Genomic DNA, 20965 nt, shown 5'->3' on the forward strand with positions numbered 1-20965 from the left:
CCCGCACGGGAGCCCCGCGCAGCCCGCCTCACCCGCCGCCAGGCTCGGAGGACGAAAGGGCGCGAAGGGTGGCACCGGCCGCTTATAAAGGCTTAGGACGTACCACCTCGCGGCGGCGGGGGGGCGCGGACCGTACCACTGCTACACGAGGCGGCGGTGGATCGAGACGCCCATTTCCTGCAGCGCGGCCCGGGAGGGGGCCGCGGGAGCCGGGCCTTGGGGCTTCTGTCAGCCTCGCTAGGCCGGTAGGACCCTAATTTTAGGCACCCCTCTGCTCGGTTGAAAGCAGGAAAGTGGGTTCATTAAGACCGGGCTGGGACAGGCTACACCTCGAAGCAGGGACCCTCATCTTGCCCCCAGGAAGGCACAAGCCCCACCCAGGGCAGCCAAGGGAGCACCCGCAGGCCCCTCACCAGGAAGAGGCGCAGCACTGCGCCTTGTTACTTACATTCCAGCAAAACTGGATAGGTCGGGTGTGAGTTCAGACCACTTTTATTTGGAATAGAACAGCTGTTTGAATAAAAGTGTCATTATTTTCACATTATAATGTCATCTTGAACTGAAAATAAGGAGTTTTTTCCTTTCCTTTTCCCTCTCTTAAACACATCTGCCATCATCTTCAAAAAAAAAAAAAAAATCATTTTCAAGTCTCGCCATCAACGCCACACGTTCAGAGTCTGCCTGAGGACAGCTGCAGGCACAGAGCCCATAGCCCCCACGACAATTTCTTTTGCACAATGTAACAGTTGCCTGAACCGTTTACCAAGAAAATACCTTTTTAAAACAGCAAAAACTTCCTAGAAGAAGGACTAGTGCGGTCCTAGAACGAGTCACCTAAAATTCAGAAAGATTTAATTTTTCCTCTGAGGCATAGATCCTCCAGCAAAAGCCAAAGCCAAACTACTTGCAATTTTCAACGTAAGTTCATTTTAGTAACATACATAGGTTGCACTTCTCAGTATCCAAACATTAATTTCTGCATCAAATTCCTTCAAGGTCACCTTTGTAGGTCTTGCATTCTTTTTATTATGCAAAGAATTCTAATTACTTAATTTTGCTCCTTATATTGAAATTGTAATTTGTCTAACCTGGAATACGCTAATATCTAGGAGTTCAGTGAAAGATCAAGAACACCCTAGCTAAGAGCAAAAGAGCTGACCGCAAAGAAAAGGGGACTTAAAATTCTCTACGCAATCTCTCTCTAGGTCAAATAGATTTAAGTTAACCATGTTGAGGAAAAAGCATTCACTAAAGATTCAGTGCTCATTTTTAATTATCAAAACCCAGCAGTTAACGTTCAGGTAACTAAGGAAGACCAAAGCTAGAATTCCTGATACCAGCAAACACTTTTCAAGGCTTCTCTGTACATCATCAAAAAGCAAAACCAGGCAAACACTCAATTACAAAAAACTCTCTACAGGTCCCTTGAAGAGTAAACCTCTATTTTTCTTGCAGCTAAGCTATCAAGGTCTCATTAACACACATAACCCTCCCCCCAAATCATAAACACAATGGACCCGACTAACGCGGAGGCATTTGTTAAGGCATATTTATGACTACCTGGAAGACAGAACCAGCCTTAATGGCTCCTCTTCATCGAATGCAAGCCTTCGCCTACATTGCTTTTCTTGCTTTCATACATCCATTAGTTCATATCTTTTATATCGGTTGAAGGGATTCCCATTGCCATTCTGCCCTTCACACCAGTTAGTCTGTCCTTCACCGGGCTCAAGTTATGAGTATTTACATGGAAACACAGTGGTTATCAGCAATGTTAACAGCAGACCACAACCAGTTGCTGAGCTTAAAAACACGCAAAGATTCGTAACAGCGCAGAAGCCTGTCTTCGTAGACCAGGTGCACGATTCATATCCACCATCTCCTTTCAGGAACAGGAAAGGTCATAATGGATTCAAAGCAGTAATCACTGCTTTGAACAGTGATTTAAATAATCAATAAACACAAAGGTTTACTGGCAAAAAGACACCGGTTAAATAAATTTTATCAGGATCTTGAAGAAATGAGTACGGTATGGGTGTGATTCTATTTGAAAGCTTTGGAAGGGATATTAATGAAAGCACACGTTAAAATGAATTATTACAGTGATCAGACATTGCAGTCATTTACTCTCAACAGTACTTTTATGAGACATATTTATATATTCAATAATTAAATATAAAATCAAGGATGAGTGTCACAAAACAAGTAAATAATAAGGCTTGAAGCCCAGTCAGTCCCCAGATTACCCTTCTAGTCACTGCACCTTTCATTTTTACCTTTAATTTTTTATGCTGCTATTCTCACACATAATAAAGCAATAAGAAAAGTTAATCGCAGATTCCTTGCTTTTGTGAAGCCTCAAACCTACTTCAACTTAGTACAAAAATGGGGGGGGGGGGGGAGTTTGTTAAAAAGCAGAAAGGGGAAGAGAGATTCATAGACATTTTGGACTGACAGAACCTGGGAAATAGGGACAATGCAAACAAATTTTCAGACTATCAAAATGTAGCAGACGATGTTTTTGCTACCTGTTCTGTTTACCAGAATGTGATGTGCTAGCATTATTCCTCATTTAGAATTATTGGCAATCAAAATAAATGCCATAGGCAACAAGAAAAAATTGCAGCTGCACACTGATCAAACCTTTTTCCTACCTAGGGAGGGTATGCGGGTAAAAAAGCTGAATGTAACAAGTCAACCATGTCCACATCCACATGTACTATACAATAAGAACATTCAAAAATATTGACATGAGACAGTGATCCTATAGTTTTCCTCTTCTCTTTCAGTTATATATATATAGTTAAACAGCACATAGGAAAACACCACTATAGCTTTCACCGTGGCCAACAGGAAGATTCTCACAAATATAAAAATGTATGCTTTTACATTGTTAGATTTCTTCAAAACATAATACAGATGAAATGAAAGAAATATAATTTCTCATCATGTAACAAAAAAAAAAATTAAACCCTTGGGAATTTACACAATTCTCAAACATCCAACTTTGCAGTCTTGAACATCTCGATCCCTACTACAGCAGAACATAGTATCACCAAAATAAATGCGCAGAATTCCTTGAGAGCAGTGATGCTACTTGGATACTATGTGAAATTTCACTGTACTGAAACGTTTAACTTAGATTTACATTCAGTATTTTGGAGGAAGGGAAAGTGATAGTCCCTTCATGCTTTATCCTTGCTGGCTGCCTACCCGGGAAGCATTATTGTTATTACTTCAAGAGGAAAGGAAAGGTGCTGGTAAGAGCCAGAAGGGCAAGGCAATGATGTTGATTATGAAATGCCCTGTTCTTTGGACAAACTGTGTAAAATACTTTGTTAAAAGGCTCCATGTTAAAAATATTAAGAACAAAAAGGTCTTCTTAAAAATACAGAGCATTTCTGCCTCTTCTTTTAAGTTCAAAGCTTGGGGAAAAGTGTTTTGCTAGAATTAACTACAGGTTTGCTGTAATAAACATATATGACAATGCCCGACATAACACAGGGCCAACCACAGACTCCAGACAAACGTGATTGCTTTAGGTTTCAAGTGGTATACGCATCTCTATTTTTGTATAAAAGGAACAGAGACACTTCTGGAACCTTCACTGCAGAGTCTTTGCCAGTGTCCAGCTTTGGGGCAAAGGAAATCTTGCCACACTGCAGAGTCACAATCTTGAGGATCAGAATGTAAAAACAATCATGATTCAGTGTCTGATCCAGAACTGCTTTCTCGGCTGATTTCAATTTGTAGAGATGGTAAATTATCCAATCGACTCTTTTTTTGCCGAGACTGTTCTTTTTCCTTAATGAGAGCACCCCAAACCCGCTGGAGCTCTGAATCATCTTCCTCTGGAGATGCCACAGAGTTTTCAGGTTTATCTGAAGTCTTTTCTTGTGCCTTCGGAGCAGACCCTAATCGGGTCCATAAATTACCTAATCAGATGAAAAACAAACATTTTTTTAAAAAAGACAGGACTAAGAGGAATTCTGGAGGAACCTAAGTCTTAAATTCACTGCATCTCTTTAAACTCCTCGTACTCCTCCCACCTTAATGTTTGGCATGGAACTTAACTATGCTTTGAAGCAGGAGTTGAAATTAAAATGCGGGAGGCTCAGTGCAGTCTTGTTCACTGTTTCCCATTTGCAGAAAACGCTACGCACAGGTCTGAAGTGCCATTGCATTCATCACACTTGTTTTAGTGCCCTGTTTTGACCACCATTTTAAAGTAGTCCTCTACTTTCAAGCATGCCTATATAAAAACATCGCTCATAAAAATACTCAGCTCAACCTACCTACATGTATTTAGATTTCAAAGCTCTGAACAAACATTTGCTAATTCGTCTTTAATTTCACTCAACTGAACATCCTTCATGATTTTCTGCTGAAATTTCTCTTATACTGTAAAACCAAAGGCATTGCAGTATTACATTTTCTCCATAAAACTGACCTGATTTCTTCTCTCTGGTATCAGAGTAGAGGCCTTTTACATCTTGTTTGGGGATTCCTAACCGGCTGTGTACATCTGATATCGGTTCTCGACGAGGAGCAGAGGTACTACTTGGAGGTTTGATTTCTGGAGAATGTGGTCTTTTTCCCAGTCTTTGCCGCACATCTAGGGATATTTTCAGTGATTAAAATGACAAAAATCATGATGTATTTATTTTAGTTCTGCCAGCTAATTTTATGCTTGATGCACAATTTGAGGAACTTGAAATGAGCCAGATTCTCTGTTTTTATCTTTTCTCTAGTCTTTTCATTAGGTCTTTCATACTCAGATTTCAGTCCTGGCAATGTCTGCAATAAAACTCATCCAGATTTCATTTTCTTTTTTTTTGGCAATAAATTTGACATTTAATGTTTTCAGGTTGTGCTATGTCCAGAAGATTGAAAAAGTAAGTTATTCCACGGCTTGCTGCATTTCTGGTTTAGCAGCACAGCGCGTATGTATCCAGCATGAGACTGATTATACAAAAATTGGTATGCCTTCAACGATTCTTTTCGGATAATAGATACCTTGCTTTAGAATTCCAATACTGCTTAATATTTTGCAGAATGAAATGAAAAACGGAATATAAGAATCCTAAATATGTTGATACTTAACGCATGATGCGAGTCGTACATTCTGAAGTTTGTCTGGTTTAGCTAGATATTCCTAGTCTTAAAGAGGGTTCAAACAAAAACATAAAGGCAAAGGAAGTTGCAGGATTTATGTGCCAACTTGTCAGAGCCCCAAAATGTGCAGGAGGGGTAAAACATACTAACATAATTTCTACATTACAGTGACACAAAAAAGTATCTTTCACTTATCAGATAATCCTCTGGATACTCATATGTCAGAAATAGCTGAAATTACACGTACCTGAGTCAAAAAAGCAACACTCAATTAAGCCCAAAAATAAACCTTGTCAATTGAAAAATATGTCCATATTCATGTAATACATGTTCTTTCATGCAAGTAGCTAGTGTTTCACGTTTCATTTTGTACATGAGCCCCCCCCACATGCTATGTTTCTCAGTCATACAGAATCTCTGCCTCAAGGAGTGAGCAAATCAAAAAGGACAAAGTGGGGGGAAATAGAAACAGGCAAATAAACTGGATAAAAATAAATGTCACTCTTTCACTCAAATGTACTTCATTTTTCCCCAAAGCAATCCCCAACACAGTCTCTTAGCAAGGAAAAGTTAACTGTATGGATGCAGAAACTGCTGCTGAACAGAATTCCCTCGGGTTTGTAAGTTGCAGTGGAGCACAGATGTGAAATGAATATATCCATTTTAATGAGCCAGTCACAATTCTGCACAGTGTAAGAGTTTAAAATTACCTGATTTTACAGTGCTGTTTGGCTGACGTGGCCCAGTATTATTCTGACGTTTTTCTTCTAACAGTAGTCTTACATCTGCAACTTTCTCTGATGATCCTTTACTGCCAATCCGGTTTTTGATGTTGCTGGTTGCTATGCTATCTGCTCGCATGGAATTCCTAAATAAAATAATAATAGATTTAACATCCCTTAAATGAAATGAAATCTAGTATAGTACTTAAGTCTTTTTGTATGTAAAATTACATCATAGAAAACAGTAATATCAGGCTTTCTCTACTGAGAAACACAGGTAAAAACATTACTTAGAAGAGCACGTGTTCCAGTCAGAATCCTAAGTTTAGCAATAATCACATGAATACCTCAGTATCTATTTCAAGGCAGGTATCGAGTTTGTCTCCTTAAGGCTGTGTCTCTGGGTCAAAATTCAGAGCAGATAAGCAACCTCAAAACTGTTAAAGGACTTGACTTTATAATGAAGTATAATCATGCTACTGAAGGGACACGTTAAAGTTATTTTAATAATCTACAATATATGCGATTTTGGTTAATATGCCCATAATGAACATAAATTCCTTTTTGTCATCAACACTTAAGGGTTATTCTTCTTTCTGAGAAAAGAGGAAGGGGTAAAGGGAAAAGAGAAAGAGGAGTTCTTTCTCCCTGGCCTAGTTATGAAATGCAAGAAGTTAATTGTGCTTGCTTGCATAAATGCCTATTGATTCCACTTTGAGCTTCATTATTATCAATAAGGAGGGTTACAGAAATCTGCAAAGGAAGCTATATTTTAAAATGTTAATTGTAATTAAAAGCCTGTATCACTGCTTTCTATATTTTGTATTTCTTTTTAAAATATCTACTACAAAATTATGTTAAGAATTGAAAAAATAGCTTCAACAGTTTGTCTTTAAGCTTTGACAGCTCTGTCACTAATTAAAATTTAGAATGCCTTTTCACTGATACTTTTAAAGAATAAAACTTTTACCTAATATTTTTCAGTTGTGATTCCACCTCATCTGCATACATTGTCATTTTCATGCTCTTTTTGGGAGAGGGTGTTGATATCATTTTCAGTTCAAGATCATAGTCCATTTCATCAGAATCAGATGCACTAGCACTCGATCGTCTTGCTGCACTGCGGTCTCGGGACTGTTTGAAAGCCTGCAGTTCATCACGGTACTCTACCACAACTCTGTCATCTTCATCCATATACTGATCTTCCTCCTCCTCTTCTTCCTCCTCAATAGGCTCCTCAGGAACATTTACCAAGCCTGTAGCAAAACAAACTGATTCTGATAAACCGAACTTTATCATTCATATAAGGTACCTCAAAACCAAGGCCAAAAAAAAAAAAAAAAAATCACTGTAATTAATGATCCATTACAAATGAGTCTTTGTAGTTCCCTAAGGCTAAAGGGAGAGAATATTTTGCAAAATAGTCTAAGTGGAATGTATATTACAGAATAGCCTAAGTGGAAGAAAATCGCCACAGGAGAAAAAAAGTCCATGGTGTTCACTATCTCAGAAGCCTGCTCAAGCATAAAGCTGGACTGAATACATAAAATACAACTGCCTCTTGTAGTAGGTGCAGTTCATACTTCCTGAACTAAGCATAACAATTCCTACGACCTTGCAGGGCTTAATGTGACAACTGCTGGCTCCGCGATAATCCTTTCAAGTCCTGTAAGCAGTAATGCCAAAAAGAACGCACATATCATTCGTACGAATTTATCACATATACCGATTTAAATATAAATCAAAACTCAAATTTAGTTATCAACAGCGTGCAAGCATCTTTTCAGGAAGCAGTACATCATCAACATGCAGAACCTTCCATGAGATTTGATACATATATGGCTGTATTTTTAACAGGCCACTCATATGAAACATTGACACTGCATTTGTCTCACGTCAAAGATTTTTACACCAATTATTTTTCTAACGCACACCCCCTACCTTAGGGAGTAGATGAAGATATTCAAGCCTAATTAATAGAATTTTCTCATCCGTATTGTTCTACATCTAGAGCTTGCTTTTTCACAGAACGGAAGAATTGACACAGCACGTACGACAAATTGCCAAGAAGTTTAAAGAAGTTATTTCTTCTTTTTGCCCTTGATGCTATAGCACCCATGTCCTAAATTTGTAAAAGAAAAATATCACATAAAAAGTAGCAGCTATGTTGGCAAGCCAATGAGCAGCATGAAGTTTCTGCCTCAGTCGCTCCCTGCAAACTCTTAAAGTGTGATTCAGTTATAGGTGTATTTTTTAGAAGTACACTTCACTTTCACGCACCGCAGGGGATTACATGAGGCATTGTTTAAGGTCCTTTCCAGCCCTCCATTCCCCAGTTGTGTTCTTACAGGGTTGACAATACTGGCATCAATTACCTGAATGGCGATGCTTATAAGGAGGAGTCAAGCCAACATCATCCCCAATAAGTGTCCTTTTCTTTATCACATCCCGATGGATTCGACGTGAATGGTATCTTCGTTTCCTGAAACACCATAAAAAGAATGACATTCCTGTCACAGAAAAGGCATCATGAATGACCCATATTCAGTCCTGGATTAAGCATATGCAATTATCACTCACTTTAATAGCAGATGTACATTTATGTCAGAGATCTGTTCTGAATGTTTTGAATATAAATATTCTTTATTTTCATGAGAAAATACTCCCCTTGCAAATTCATACTCACATTGCAAAAACATTGTTTACAAGTAAGAAGCATCTACATAAACTGAATAGAAAGAAAATCCTCAAATTAAAACAGTTTTAGACTATCTTGTCCAATTACCTGCAATGTTCCAACTCCTCTATCCAATACTCACCAAGAATTGCTAAGAATCCCCTTCATGCCTCCATAATTCGGATTGCCATATTTCATGTAATACTGGCTTCGCCTTGCAGCTCCCAGCTCTTTTTTGTCATCTAAAAAACCAAAAATTAAAGGAATATTTCCCTCTTAGAATGTATCTTACAACACTGGCATAAAAATAAATAACCATCCATCAAAGACACAGAGAGACTGACTATGTCTTACAGATCAGCATTACTTCAACCTCCTTCATGAAGGATACAATTTTGCTGACACCTCTGAAATGTCTCCTACCACCACATTTTTATTTGTGTCTAGAAACTTAATTCTAGGGAGACTGAGTTTCTACATATCAGCTTAACAGAGCATTACATCCCACTGTAACTGCTGGAGGCTATACTTACCTTATTCATGACCTTTCTTTTCTTTCTGGATGTGTCACTTACATACAATTTCTGGGCCATGTGGGATTTTCATTTTACTCATAAATATCATTTTATATCTCAACTGTATTTAGCAATAATTTCCACTAATACCTCATCAGCATCTCAAATGATTTCCATATTGATAAAATGTGAAATTTACCTCTGTGGAGAAGGGCATCATAAAACCTATTCTCTGGTATTGAGAAGAATGCCTTGAGCCCAAGATAAAATTTTTATGTGCAATAATTTTCATACAACTTGAACTAGATTTAATTCACATATTAAATACAGATTTATTGCAAAATCTTAATACCTAATGATTAGCAAAAAAAATTTGCAAACAATTTTGCAAATAAAAATTAGGTACTTCAAGTCATTAATTAGTCAACAAATAAGACTACAACAAGCGATTAATTCATTATGCTCGTTAAGCTGTTCGTTTACCTTTAGTAGCAAATCTCATGAATAGCTTGTTTCCTTTAGCCAGTTTATTGGCAGGGCGAAGATCATTACGCAGGAGAGAATCCTCTTCTACCTGGGAGAGGGCATCCAACTTTGGGGGGAAAAAAGGTATTTTGGACTCAAAAATAAAATTACTGTTGAACAAAAATGGATTGCTTACAGAGAAGCAATCAACTGATTATTAAGAAAGTTACTTTTCAAATTATGTTCAAATGAACTCTGCTTTTTTTCTTGACAAACTAATGTGGATTTTTAAAGTAATTTGCCCTAAAGGTTTAAAATATTTCCTTCTCTTCCTTCATAACATTATCAGATTATTAAATCCAGTAATTTTCAAATGACCCTACACTACGGACTGAAATGCAGAAAATAAATAGCACAACTTGGACACTGAAAAACAACTATTTGATTTTTTTTGCTTGTTTCATATCTAAATGGTTTTACTAACAGGTTCTCATGCCCTCACACAATGACTAAAAGGCTTTTTTTTTCCCATTTATATCTGCTTTATAGAAACTAAAATTCAGCCTTCCATGATGTATGAGTGTTCACTGAGCCATTCCTAAAGAAAATACTAATCACACCTATTATATATTCAGCCAGTGAAGATTAAATTACTTACAAAATGTCAATGCGTGTGCTGATTCCCACACATATCTATGGACAGCCTAAATCCTATTTGTCTCTTTAAGCACTGCCCTCACTGCTGAAAGGCCATTGCCTTCCATTATTGTTCTTTCATTGCCTCCTCTCAGCAGAAAAGAGCAGCCAGTCTAGCTCTTACATGCTGGATGTAGAGCCCTAGCACTCTTACAAAATCTACTTTCACAAAACACTCTTACATAGCTATTCTTACCAACAGCATATCTGTGCTTCCTGTCATTTCCCCATCTAATCTACTTTGATAATTGTGAATTGCAAATATATATGGTTAGAACTATAACGCTACGAAGACTTTACACCAGTCAGAGCAGAACTTCCATAATAGTGTTTTCACTTTCCTTACTGACCTCAACGTCACTTGGATTGTCATCCTCAACCTCGCCTTCTTCTGTCTCATCATCAGAACTTTCCTCCTGTTTTTCTAAGAAGGAAAATAATTGGGAGGGGGAAAAAAAACCCTCCATTTTAGTGTGTCAGTCACATTTGATTATTATTACCTACATTCTCTGAAATCAAACTGAAGGTGTTACCCTTTCTTCTGTGCATCCTAGAGGATAATCAAAACAGTAAATGTCTACAGAAATTTGAAGCATGCACGAGCACAGAATAACATTAACTAGACAGCCTCTGTGCAGATAACTGCCTGCGGCAGCACACATGGATTATTAATTCTTTGAAAGCAAATGAAATTGCACTGCATTTCAGGGTATGACAGAGATCAGCAAGGCCAAGACTGTAAAAGGCATGTAAAAGCCTATTTCCTTCAGCCTCCCTTTAAAATGCTGCAAGTACCTACAAGTATCCAATACTAACAATGTAAAATAAGTTATTATTCAAAAGCTTAGAAGTTTCTGAGAGAGAGCAGGAGGAAAAAAAAGATTAAGATACCTTAGTGTCTTAATTTCGAAGTGAAATAACTAACAGAAGAGTATACACTTCCAGAACTACTATAATTGTGAGATGCTTGCACAGATTTTTCAGGGTTCTTTTTAGCTCAGAGTAAGAAAATTGATATAGGAATATTTTTTTTCAAACAGTCCTCAGGAAACAAAAAAAAGTAGTGAATATGGACAGCTATCAACATATACCGGTATCATTTGCAAAGATCTCAAAGTACTTCATAGACATAAGACTAAAAAAACCCTCTTTTATATTTCAGATTTCCTTATCTTAATCTCAGCCAACAGTAGACTTGAAAACATTGAGAGCCGTAGCTGTTCAAAAGATCCTGAAAATATACCCAAGTTCAAAGAAGAGTAAAGCACAATTAACCAAACTGAAACCAAAGAGAGAATTTAGGTAAACAAATGAGCCAAATTCAAACCTGAATAATTAAGTTCCATCAGGGACAGCATTCAAACACTTTTTTTTCCCCAAAAATGATAAGCTTCTCACAGTAAAGACTAGTCTCTTGCTTCCATACATGCCTAGATAGCCCTCAAATTACTATCTAAAACAGGAATGCAACTAAGCCAGATTACTGCAGTGTATCTGTATGCATCTCACACCTTAAGATGTAATTGAACAGTTTGTACTTTATCTAATATCCCACTTTTCCAGATGAACAGGAATAATTTAGATGACATTTTTTATTTTGAGATGTGGTGTAATGATGATGTAATATGTAATTTGTAGTCAAGAAGATTAAATACATATATTTATGCTCCATTTAAACAGGGCAGTCACTAATCTCCAAAAACTTCATAACGAGTCTTCCTTGAAGCATTATCAACATTTGCCCAAAAATTAAAGTCACATGGATTGTTGAGGAGCGACTGCATTGTGGAGAAAAGCAACAAGAAGAAAAGGGGATGAGTTAGAAGGATCCACAAGTTTAACAAAGCCCTAAACCCCAAACTTGCTAGAAAGGCTTTTGGTAGCACTGCAAATATCTAACAGAGAGGCTGGCTATTTGCATTTTGTTCATATAGCATGTTTAAGCAAAACGTACGGAAGAGTTAATAAATACAACATCTCTCTTCGCTTTGTACTGTGTGGTACAGTACTTTGAACCACAGCAATTTATCACACCAGCCTAACAGTAAAACAGTCCTAAGGTAGAAAAAGCCCAATTTTTAATTAACATCCATAAAAGTAAAATAAATTTACAATTAAGGCATTCAGGTACCAGATATATCACAACATTAAGATGTACTTTCGCTGCTTTGCTCTTTTATAACTGACCTTTCAGTGTGCTTCTTTCTTGAAAGTATAATAGCCAAATTTAGAGATGATATACACAGTGGTGAAGTGATACACTGTCACATCAGTGTGAGTGATATACTTAAAGGATGGTGGTGTATCAAGAAAGGGATCAACTGTGGTATTTCAAAAATAAGACATGTTCTTACACCTTCTTCTTCCACACTTAGAATCCATCCTTTTACTGCCTTTGTACGCACATCACACAGACTTATTTCTGTGCAACATGTACCACTATAAATACCATATCTGAATATGACCCTGCATCTAACATGTTCAGTATCGACTGAATTACTGCTTTTGGTCTAGCTCCAACCCACCTTTTAAGAAGCAGCTTCTTCAAAAGGTTTCCAAGATGAAAGCCTTTTTTAAAGTGGCAGAATACATTTACCTGAAACTATATGATAGAAGCTCCTTCAGTAATTTAGATTATGCAGTACCCAAGCACAAGTTTAAAGTTTCATTGATTTAACCAGATGATGTCTATATATGCATATCTCAGTCTACCTTTCTTGGTTTTTTCAGCTGTCTTCTCTTCATTGTTTTCTCTGCTTTTTGTTTTCTCCTGATCAGGCAAGGAACTCATATTTATTAGAGCCCGTGTCGCCGTTACTTCATCAAGCCAGACCACATTACCTATGACATATATAAACACATACAAAAACAGAACGCAGTTTGTATAATCAAGCAGTCACATACACTGCCTTACTGAAGGGAAATTACTAACAAAAGTTCAGAAACACTCTTAGATAGTGACATGACAAAAAAGTAACTAGATGCACCTCTTGCAGAGAAAGTCATATTCTTTAACACACTTGATAAGGTGGAGGACACACAGCTTTCATCACATGACAACAAACACATACAGCAACTGATCAAAACCAAAATCACTGAAATGCACAACCATATATATTAGAGACTGCTTCCTGAGCACAGCAAATTAGGATATTGAATCAGGGTCAGTGTATTTCATGAACGTGTTAGCAGACAAGTGCGATTAAAGGGGGGTGGGGGAAGAAAGAAACCTTGATTATTTTTTTTCCCCTTTGGCAGTTTAACAGAACCTTGGACCTTATTGCAGAATTCTATTAATCTTTTCCGAAAAGCAGGAAAATAGGGGAAAATAGGAGAGACTGCTCAAGCACGAATTATAGTGTACACAGGTTAACAATATGATTCAGTACATGCCTCACACATGCCTTAAGTATCAGCATATACAGGTACTAAAATATAACTTATTAGGCCAATTAAAAGCATTTTATAGATGCTGAAATTGAAAGAGCTAAAACTGCTTAGAAACAGGTTTTGAACAAAAGCTTTCTGCACGAATGCATTCAGTGCAAACACAGCAACAAATGTCATTTACTGCTCTGCTGTTAAGCAGACTGTATTCAGATATCAAGAAAACTATGCAGTGTCCCAACATAAAAGATTCTCTCTTAAATTACTTGAACAGACAAGATTTACAAGGTGAAGAACACCCAGATACTAACTTCAATGATTGGCTAATAATTTTTCATTGATGTATGCCTACCTGCTCTTCACATCTCCAAATTTTCAAAGCCTTTATCATTTTATGTTCATCAGTTTGAAACACAGAACACAGCCTAAATTCACCTTTGCACTAAGACATCTGGAGATGTAATTCAGTTGGGAATGTTAAAATTTTTGCCATGCTGTGACGCAAATTTAAAAAGAAAAAGACAATGCTTTTTCTTGGAATTTTCACCAAGTGTAGCTGGCATGCTAACTCAGACACAGCATGAAAAATAATCACTAAAAAAAAGATATGTTTTAACTGTAATTGGGTAAAGTACCGTTACGACTCTGAAGCCTGCGTTTTTGCACTGCAAGTTCACTCTGGTTCCACGCATGTAACATTTAAGAAAAAGGATAATCAGACAATCTTAGAAATGTAGCCTCAGATACAGAGTTAAGCTGTGTACTTGCTAGCTTATGCATCACCACAGGTTCATCTAGCAGCTCTTCACTGCAATTGCCCACCCAGGGCTCATCGCGTTTCAAATTTTCTGTCAGCATGTGGCAGTATATCAAGCCGTCATACACAGTGACTTCAAGGTTACCAATATTTTGTAGTATACCATATCTTTTGTCTGGCACTCTAACGTAATTCCTTCAGGGTCATTGCAGGGAACTACTAATTCTCAGGTCTCAGCCATGCTTGTCAATAAACCAGTTTCCAGCAATCCCAATCCAATTCGAAAACCTGCACTGGCTCCTCCTTCTTTTTCTATGATTTCAGTTACGGGGATTTCTAGCCACGTGACAATCTCAGAGCCTTCCAGTTCCATGATCCAGTGCCCAACTGTAGCAAACAGCTCTTCTACAGCCTTCAGTATCACTGAAGAAAGCATGACTGTCAACAACCTTATATCTTTCTGGCAATCTCACTGCATGCTTACTCCCCAAAACCACCCTTGCAATGTGAATTTACATTCCTTTTCCAATCTATGGAAATCACATTCAGCTGCTACCTTCTTCCACCCACTAATTTCTCCTTGAGAATGCACTAAACAAATATGGCAACAAGTCTGCTCCGTCGCAGCACAAAACCGTACCAACCTGCCTTACTGCACACAGCTCAATAATCTTCTCTCAGAACGTCATCTTTTGTGACACTCACAAGCAGGTATACTATTTATGTCAAGATGTAAACAGCACAAAATTTTAGACCTTTTTTTTTTTTTTTGTTCCCCACTTACAAGACCTGCAAGTTATTCTATGCTATCTCCTTCCAATAATAAATACTCAACCAGATAGTGGGTTAGATTTTCACCATACGTTATTAATTCTTTCCTTCTAAATCTCTTTTGACTAAGGCAAATGACAGAGAAACTGAAACAAAGATCAGTGACTTTGAAAGCCACTAAGACACCTGAGGTACAACTATGACCTATGTTAAAAAAAAAAAAAAAAAAGAGTAAGGACTACAGACAAAAGACTCCATTTACTTACATGATGTATCATCTAACCACTCAATATGAGCAGGAGGATACTCTTTGAAATAGGCAAAGATGTCCTGTGTACTCATCTCATCCACCCCACAAATGTAAATTGTGTCCAGTCTCACTTTAGGAATTGCTATAAAGAGGAAGAGATACAAAACTGGTTCTTATTTCTATAGAGCAAGCTTTTATATTAGTAACATATGGGTTTATAAAGCAAACATTTTAAATAAGCTAAAGGGAAGCTAATTAAAGCAAAGGATGATGTACACTATTCTAAAACACCGTAACTTGAATTATTATTCCACAATGCAAAACTTTAATAAATTGAAAATTAAAAAGCATTAACATTACAAGCATTGGTAGATGCACATACTGCATAGCAATCAAACTGCCTTAAAAACATTTTTTTTAAATGCTGCCAAAGTACTACCATCAAGTAGCCAGAATACTAATGAGGCCTGTGACCAGGACGTGTGTACAAAGCACTTCCACTTGTATCATCCGATGGAGAGCTGTTACAGGCCACGGCTTAGTGGGTCCAAGCTGCCAGTTGGGAAAAAAAAAGAAAGCCTTGAGAACTAACTGGATGCCAAAAGCACCAATCTGTTGCGCACACATCTGCCGGCTGATCTGCTTATATTCCGACATGCCCAGCTTGCCATCTAAGAGCACATGCGCAATCAGTCCAGCTTCACTGCGCGTACAGCACAGAATCTGATCTCACTGTGCATGGGACACAGAGTCCTCCACTCATACACAAACAGTGACCAAGGTCTCTTCAAAGAATTTAAAGATCCTTAAAGCAGCACTGATCCAGAAAATGAATCTTGGACATGTTGTAGCACTAGGTGCCGTTGCCAAACAGTAAATAAGGTACACAAAAAATGTTTTCTTCTTTCTGGGGTTGGTAAAATGGGGAGCAAAATGATAACTGTCAAGTAGGTTAAAAAGTAATGACATTAAAACAAAAACGTGGGGGGAAAAAAAAAGTTGTTTCTTTTGGCAACGATCTGGGAAAACCTCTGGGATGCAGGAAATATTATAGGATAAATCAAGTAAAGGAACTGTGAGGAAGGGAACAACAGGATCTTTTCTTCTTGACTGTTGGATAAACTTGTACCTTTCTTCATCATGTCCCGATCCAGCGCCACATTCCTTTGGGCAAGATTCACTTCAGCTCGAAAATGAAAGCGTTTTGCTCTCTGTTCCTTTTTCTCAATCGCTTCCTGCAAAATGCAAAACAATGCAGTCAAAACAGGAATCACAGCAGCATTCCCAACAAGAGATTTAAAGTAAAATTTACCAGACAACAACAATCTATATTAATAATTCTATTAATTCTAAAGAGACTTGTATGTTTCACAATGCAGAAATAATTCATTGAAACGTTTCTGTGCCACGTAATAGTTTTAATGTAGGTCCAGCAACATAATGGGAATCAAGATGCACGGAAAACAAGCTATCTTGGACAATGCTCAGACTCCATGATGGAACAGTAACATAACCTTTTCCTTCCTAACAAATGTACAGAGGCTGTGCTCAAAAAAACCCTTTCTTAAAACTAGCATTTCTACCACATGGAAAATTGGTCTTTTAAGAGATTTTTCCTTATCTGTTTTTTAAATATATACAAAAATGTAAACTTGTCTCTCTGACCATGAATTTAACACCACTAGCTGGAGTGCTAACCACAGATATCTTATTTAGACTGGCAATTCAAGCTGCTTTTAAGTAGCTCATGAGCTATAGATATTTTGTATCTTTATTTTGTAGTATACCATATCTTTTGTCTGGCACTCTAACGTAATTCCTTCAGGGTCATTGCAGGGAACTACTAATTCTCAGGTCTCAGCCATGCTTGTCAATAAACCAGTTTCCAGCAATCCCAATCCAATTGGAAAACCTGCACTGGCTCCTCCTTCTTTTTCTATGATTTCAGTTACGGGATTTCTAGCCACATGACAATCTCAGAGCCTTCCAGTTCCATGATCCAGTGCCCAACTGTAGCAAACAGCTCTTCTACAGCCTTCAGTATCACTGAAGAAAGCATGACTGTCAACAACCTTATATCTTTCTGGCAATCTCACTGCATGCTTACTCCCCAAAACCACCCTTGCAACGTGAATTTACATTCCTTTTCCAATCTATGGAAATCACATTCAGCTGCTACCTTCTTCCACCCACTAATTTCTACAAGAAAACTATAAACTGTATAAAACTATAAACTATAAACTATATAAAACTATAAACTATAAGAAATAGTTTATGGGGATCTTGTGCAATTTTTGAAACTGACTGAGAAGCTCCTTATTCTACAGAATTTATTAGGAAGCATTATAGATTTTTGGATGTTACTAACCAAGGTCAAATTTGGAGCACAAACTGTGATTAAGCAAAAACTGCCACCAATGATACCCAAATAAACATGGGCTTATTACTAGTTTTTAAAGATTGCCAAAACATCTTTGACGACATTTCTTAAAGTTTTTCAGAGTTGCATCGTTAAAGAACATAACAAAAGATGACAGCTTTCCCCTAACTAGAGGAACTTCAAATTCTTTACCGAATTACAATACACACAAGCTAGCTATTGAAGCCAGAAAGCTGAGTTTCAGTCTTCACCTGAAATCCTTTTTGTACTCTTTGATAAGCACAATCTTCTGAGTTTCAGTAATGCAAAATGGGAATTCATGTCATTTGTCAACACACTGTTGTGGTGGGGATTCATATTTGTTAGAACATGTGAAATTGTATCAGTCCTATAAAGTATATGACTAAATGCTTTTTCTTCACTACCAAATGCTAGATATAGTGGTCAATTGTACAATATGAAACAACAGCCAATTTAGTATTAAATGTAGACGTGAGCTGTAGGATTAAACTCCTGAAGTTCCACAGAATTATGTAACTAAGTTATTTAAATGCAACAGCTGTTCACATTCTCCAAACTATGTCTTAAATAATTAAACAACAACATGCCCTTGGAAGATACAAGGCAATGAAACCAGATTTTCCTGCCAAGCACTTGTTCTTCCTTCTGTCACTCACCTAAGAGGAAAACCCGCAGCTGACTTGTCTCAAAGGGCTTTGTTTTGCAATATCGAGTGGCACCAAGGCGATTTCAATAGAAACATTTTCAGGTTTTGGCACACAAATTTTTGTAGCTTAAAAATGCTAATTCTCACAGTTTACAAGAGATATCAGGTCCTGATGCAGGCCACAACCAACAAAAGGAGAATTCCCCAGAAAAATGCCAGCTATCTGAACATGAGGCTAAGCTTCTGTGCACGCTGGGGAAGAAATAAATGAAACGGTTCCTCCTTTCCAGTAGCAATAATTAGAACATGTTGAAGAACCACAGCACAAAATTTACCTTGGAGGTTACATCTATTCCAGTAATGAAACTTCCAGCTTTGTTTTCGTATCTCCTACTAGTGTCCTGAAACAAAGCAAAATGGTGGTGAAATCACAATGAACACCAAAAGCAACATACTTGCTATGCTGAAAAAAAATCTGGCCATTTCTACAATAAATACATCTTCTTTTCCTTGATCCTTACTCCAAGCTACATCCCTAGATAGACAGGTACACAAGCAATAACTCTCGCTGATGTCAGTGAAGGTAAAAGCACATGAACTGAACCAAACTTCCTTTACTATCAGGATTCTTTTCTTCAGCAAAATTGTTTCTGTGTCTGCCGCTGCTAAGGTTTTTCCTTACTCTCTCTCAGCCATACAGAGGAAGTCATCAAACACCTTTCCTAGCTAAAACTTCCACAATTTTGGTTTTGGGTATAATTTCCTTGTAAAACATGAACAGATTTAACAGGGATACCTAACTCCTGAAGTGTCAACTTGCAGCTTTTAGTCTCAAAACTCAAGCCATACCCACAATTAAACACTTAACTTTTTATGCCTAGCATTATTTCAAACCCAACTTCCAAATACCAGCAAGATGAAACATTACTGTTTTGATACAACCCTACTGATAAAGAGTAAAAACGGAGAATGATGTGGGAAAAAATATTACAAGTTTCATTTCCATCAGTCAGGACTGCTGAATTCACAAGACTGCACTAAACCACACAGACCCTGGAACAATGACCCAATTCAGTCCCTTCCATTGTTTGCGTATGTAAAAATGGCACCTCTTCATTCTGGCACCCTCAGGACCATCACCTGGCAAAAGTCTGGAGCTGGAAGAATACCTCTTGCTTGCTTTAGGAGTAAACGTGTTCTTTACACTTGTGCTGCAATAATTATTTTGGCTAAAGGACTTTTTCTAGAAAGTAGGCCAGTCTCAGTTTAGAAATACCAAAGTACACACAATCTAACCGCTTTTCTTAGTAACAGCATCAAAGTTTATCTAAGGCTGCTAAATGTTTAGAGCTATTAAAAAGAAAAAGCAAAGCAAAATAAACGTTATTTTTAACTTTAAAAAACCCCCACTGTCTAAGGTTGACTCATGGAGCACAAGGAAGTACAGTAGGGTGCTGTTTCTTAGGCCACATATTTGGTAGAACCTCAAGCATGTTGGTAAATCAGCTAACTAGAGATTAGTTTCTAAAGTGATTTCCACACAAGTTTTGAGAGCAAAAGACTACTTAGGAGGTTAGAAGAACTCTGACCCACTTTTATGTATTAAACCTGATCCTACTAAAACTTATACAGGAACAATTAGCAAAAACGAAGCGGGGGGGGGAGAAAGAAAACCTTCAGAACTCACCCATCAGAGCCCACATACCCAGCGCCTCTGACTCAGTTCTCCCACAGTCACCTCCCCCCTCCCTACTCCAGGTATCCCCTATATTTCTTGCATCAAGCATTCCTTTTACGCTCTCCCACCCGCAGCCTTCCTCTACAGTCCATCACGACACCCCAAACCCTCTTTTCCACCACCCCACCACCTCCTTTATTCCCTTCGCTCCCAAGCACATCCTGGCCGCCTCCTCTTACAATTTGCCCCCAAACTCTCCTCAGATACCTCTAAGTCCCCTCATGGCCCCGCTCCCCGCCGCCCTCACCCTACCGCTTCCCCCCGTGCACCTCCCACCCCACGTCGCCCCTTTTCCCACCAAGGTACCTCCAATTGGCCTTACAGACCCCTGCAGACCCCCTCCCCCGTACCCTGCCTCTCCTCAGGGGCTGGTCCCTCCTTCGTCCCCCCTGCCCGTGACCCCACCGCACGCCCCTCACCGGAATGAGCTCCCGGAGCGAGCGCCTCACAGGGATGGTCTCCAGCTCGCCCTCTTCCACTTCCATAGGCTCAGGCTCCGGGCCGCGAGGCTCCGCCGTTGTCGCCGTTGCCTCCGCCTTCACCGAGATCCGCAGGCCCCTCACGGCCGCCATGGCTCCGCCAGGCCCGCCCTCCGCCCGGCCAGCGAGACGGCACCGCCGCGGCACAGAGCGCCGCCTCCCAGAACCACCACCGAGCCGTTGGGGCGGATAGAGCGCCACCCGAAGCTGGAGCCGGTTGGGGGCCAACACGCTCCGGCGCGCACCACGGCCATAGAGACACGGAGAGAGCGCGGCGCCGCCGGTCCTCCAGGACTACGGAGAGCGAGAGGACTACACCGCCATTTTCCCCGGGCGCCCCCAGCCC

General features: G+C 38.8%; 1 protein-coding gene across 1 annotated transcript; it reads right to left on the bottom strand.

Moving 5' to 3' along the window:
* Nucleotides 1-1647: 1647 nt before the first annotated feature.
* On the bottom strand, nt 1648-20738 carry NCBP3 (nuclear cap binding subunit 3). The gene is made up of 13 exons (XM_076354308.1): nt 20560-20738; nt 18738-18803; nt 16485-16590; nt 15372-15497; nt 12903-13031; nt 10541-10614; nt 9513-9621; nt 8657-8756; nt 8213-8319; nt 6808-7093; nt 5826-5983; nt 4451-4615; nt 1648-3935 (listed from the first exon to the last, which is right to left on the bottom strand). Exons 1-13 carry the CDS (start codon nt 20710-20712, stop codon nt 3700-3702), a joined length of 1815 nt encoding a protein of 604 aa, XP_076210423.1. The 5' UTR covers nt 20713-20738; the 3' UTR covers nt 1648-3699.
* Between the last annotated feature and the right edge of the window lie 227 nt (nt 20739-20965).

Source organism: Aptenodytes patagonicus, chromosome 17 (assembly GCF_965638725.1).
Source record: "Aptenodytes patagonicus chromosome 17, bAptPat1.pri.cur, whole genome shotgun sequence".
NCBI lineage: Eukaryota > Metazoa > Chordata > Aves > Sphenisciformes > Spheniscidae > Aptenodytes > Aptenodytes patagonicus.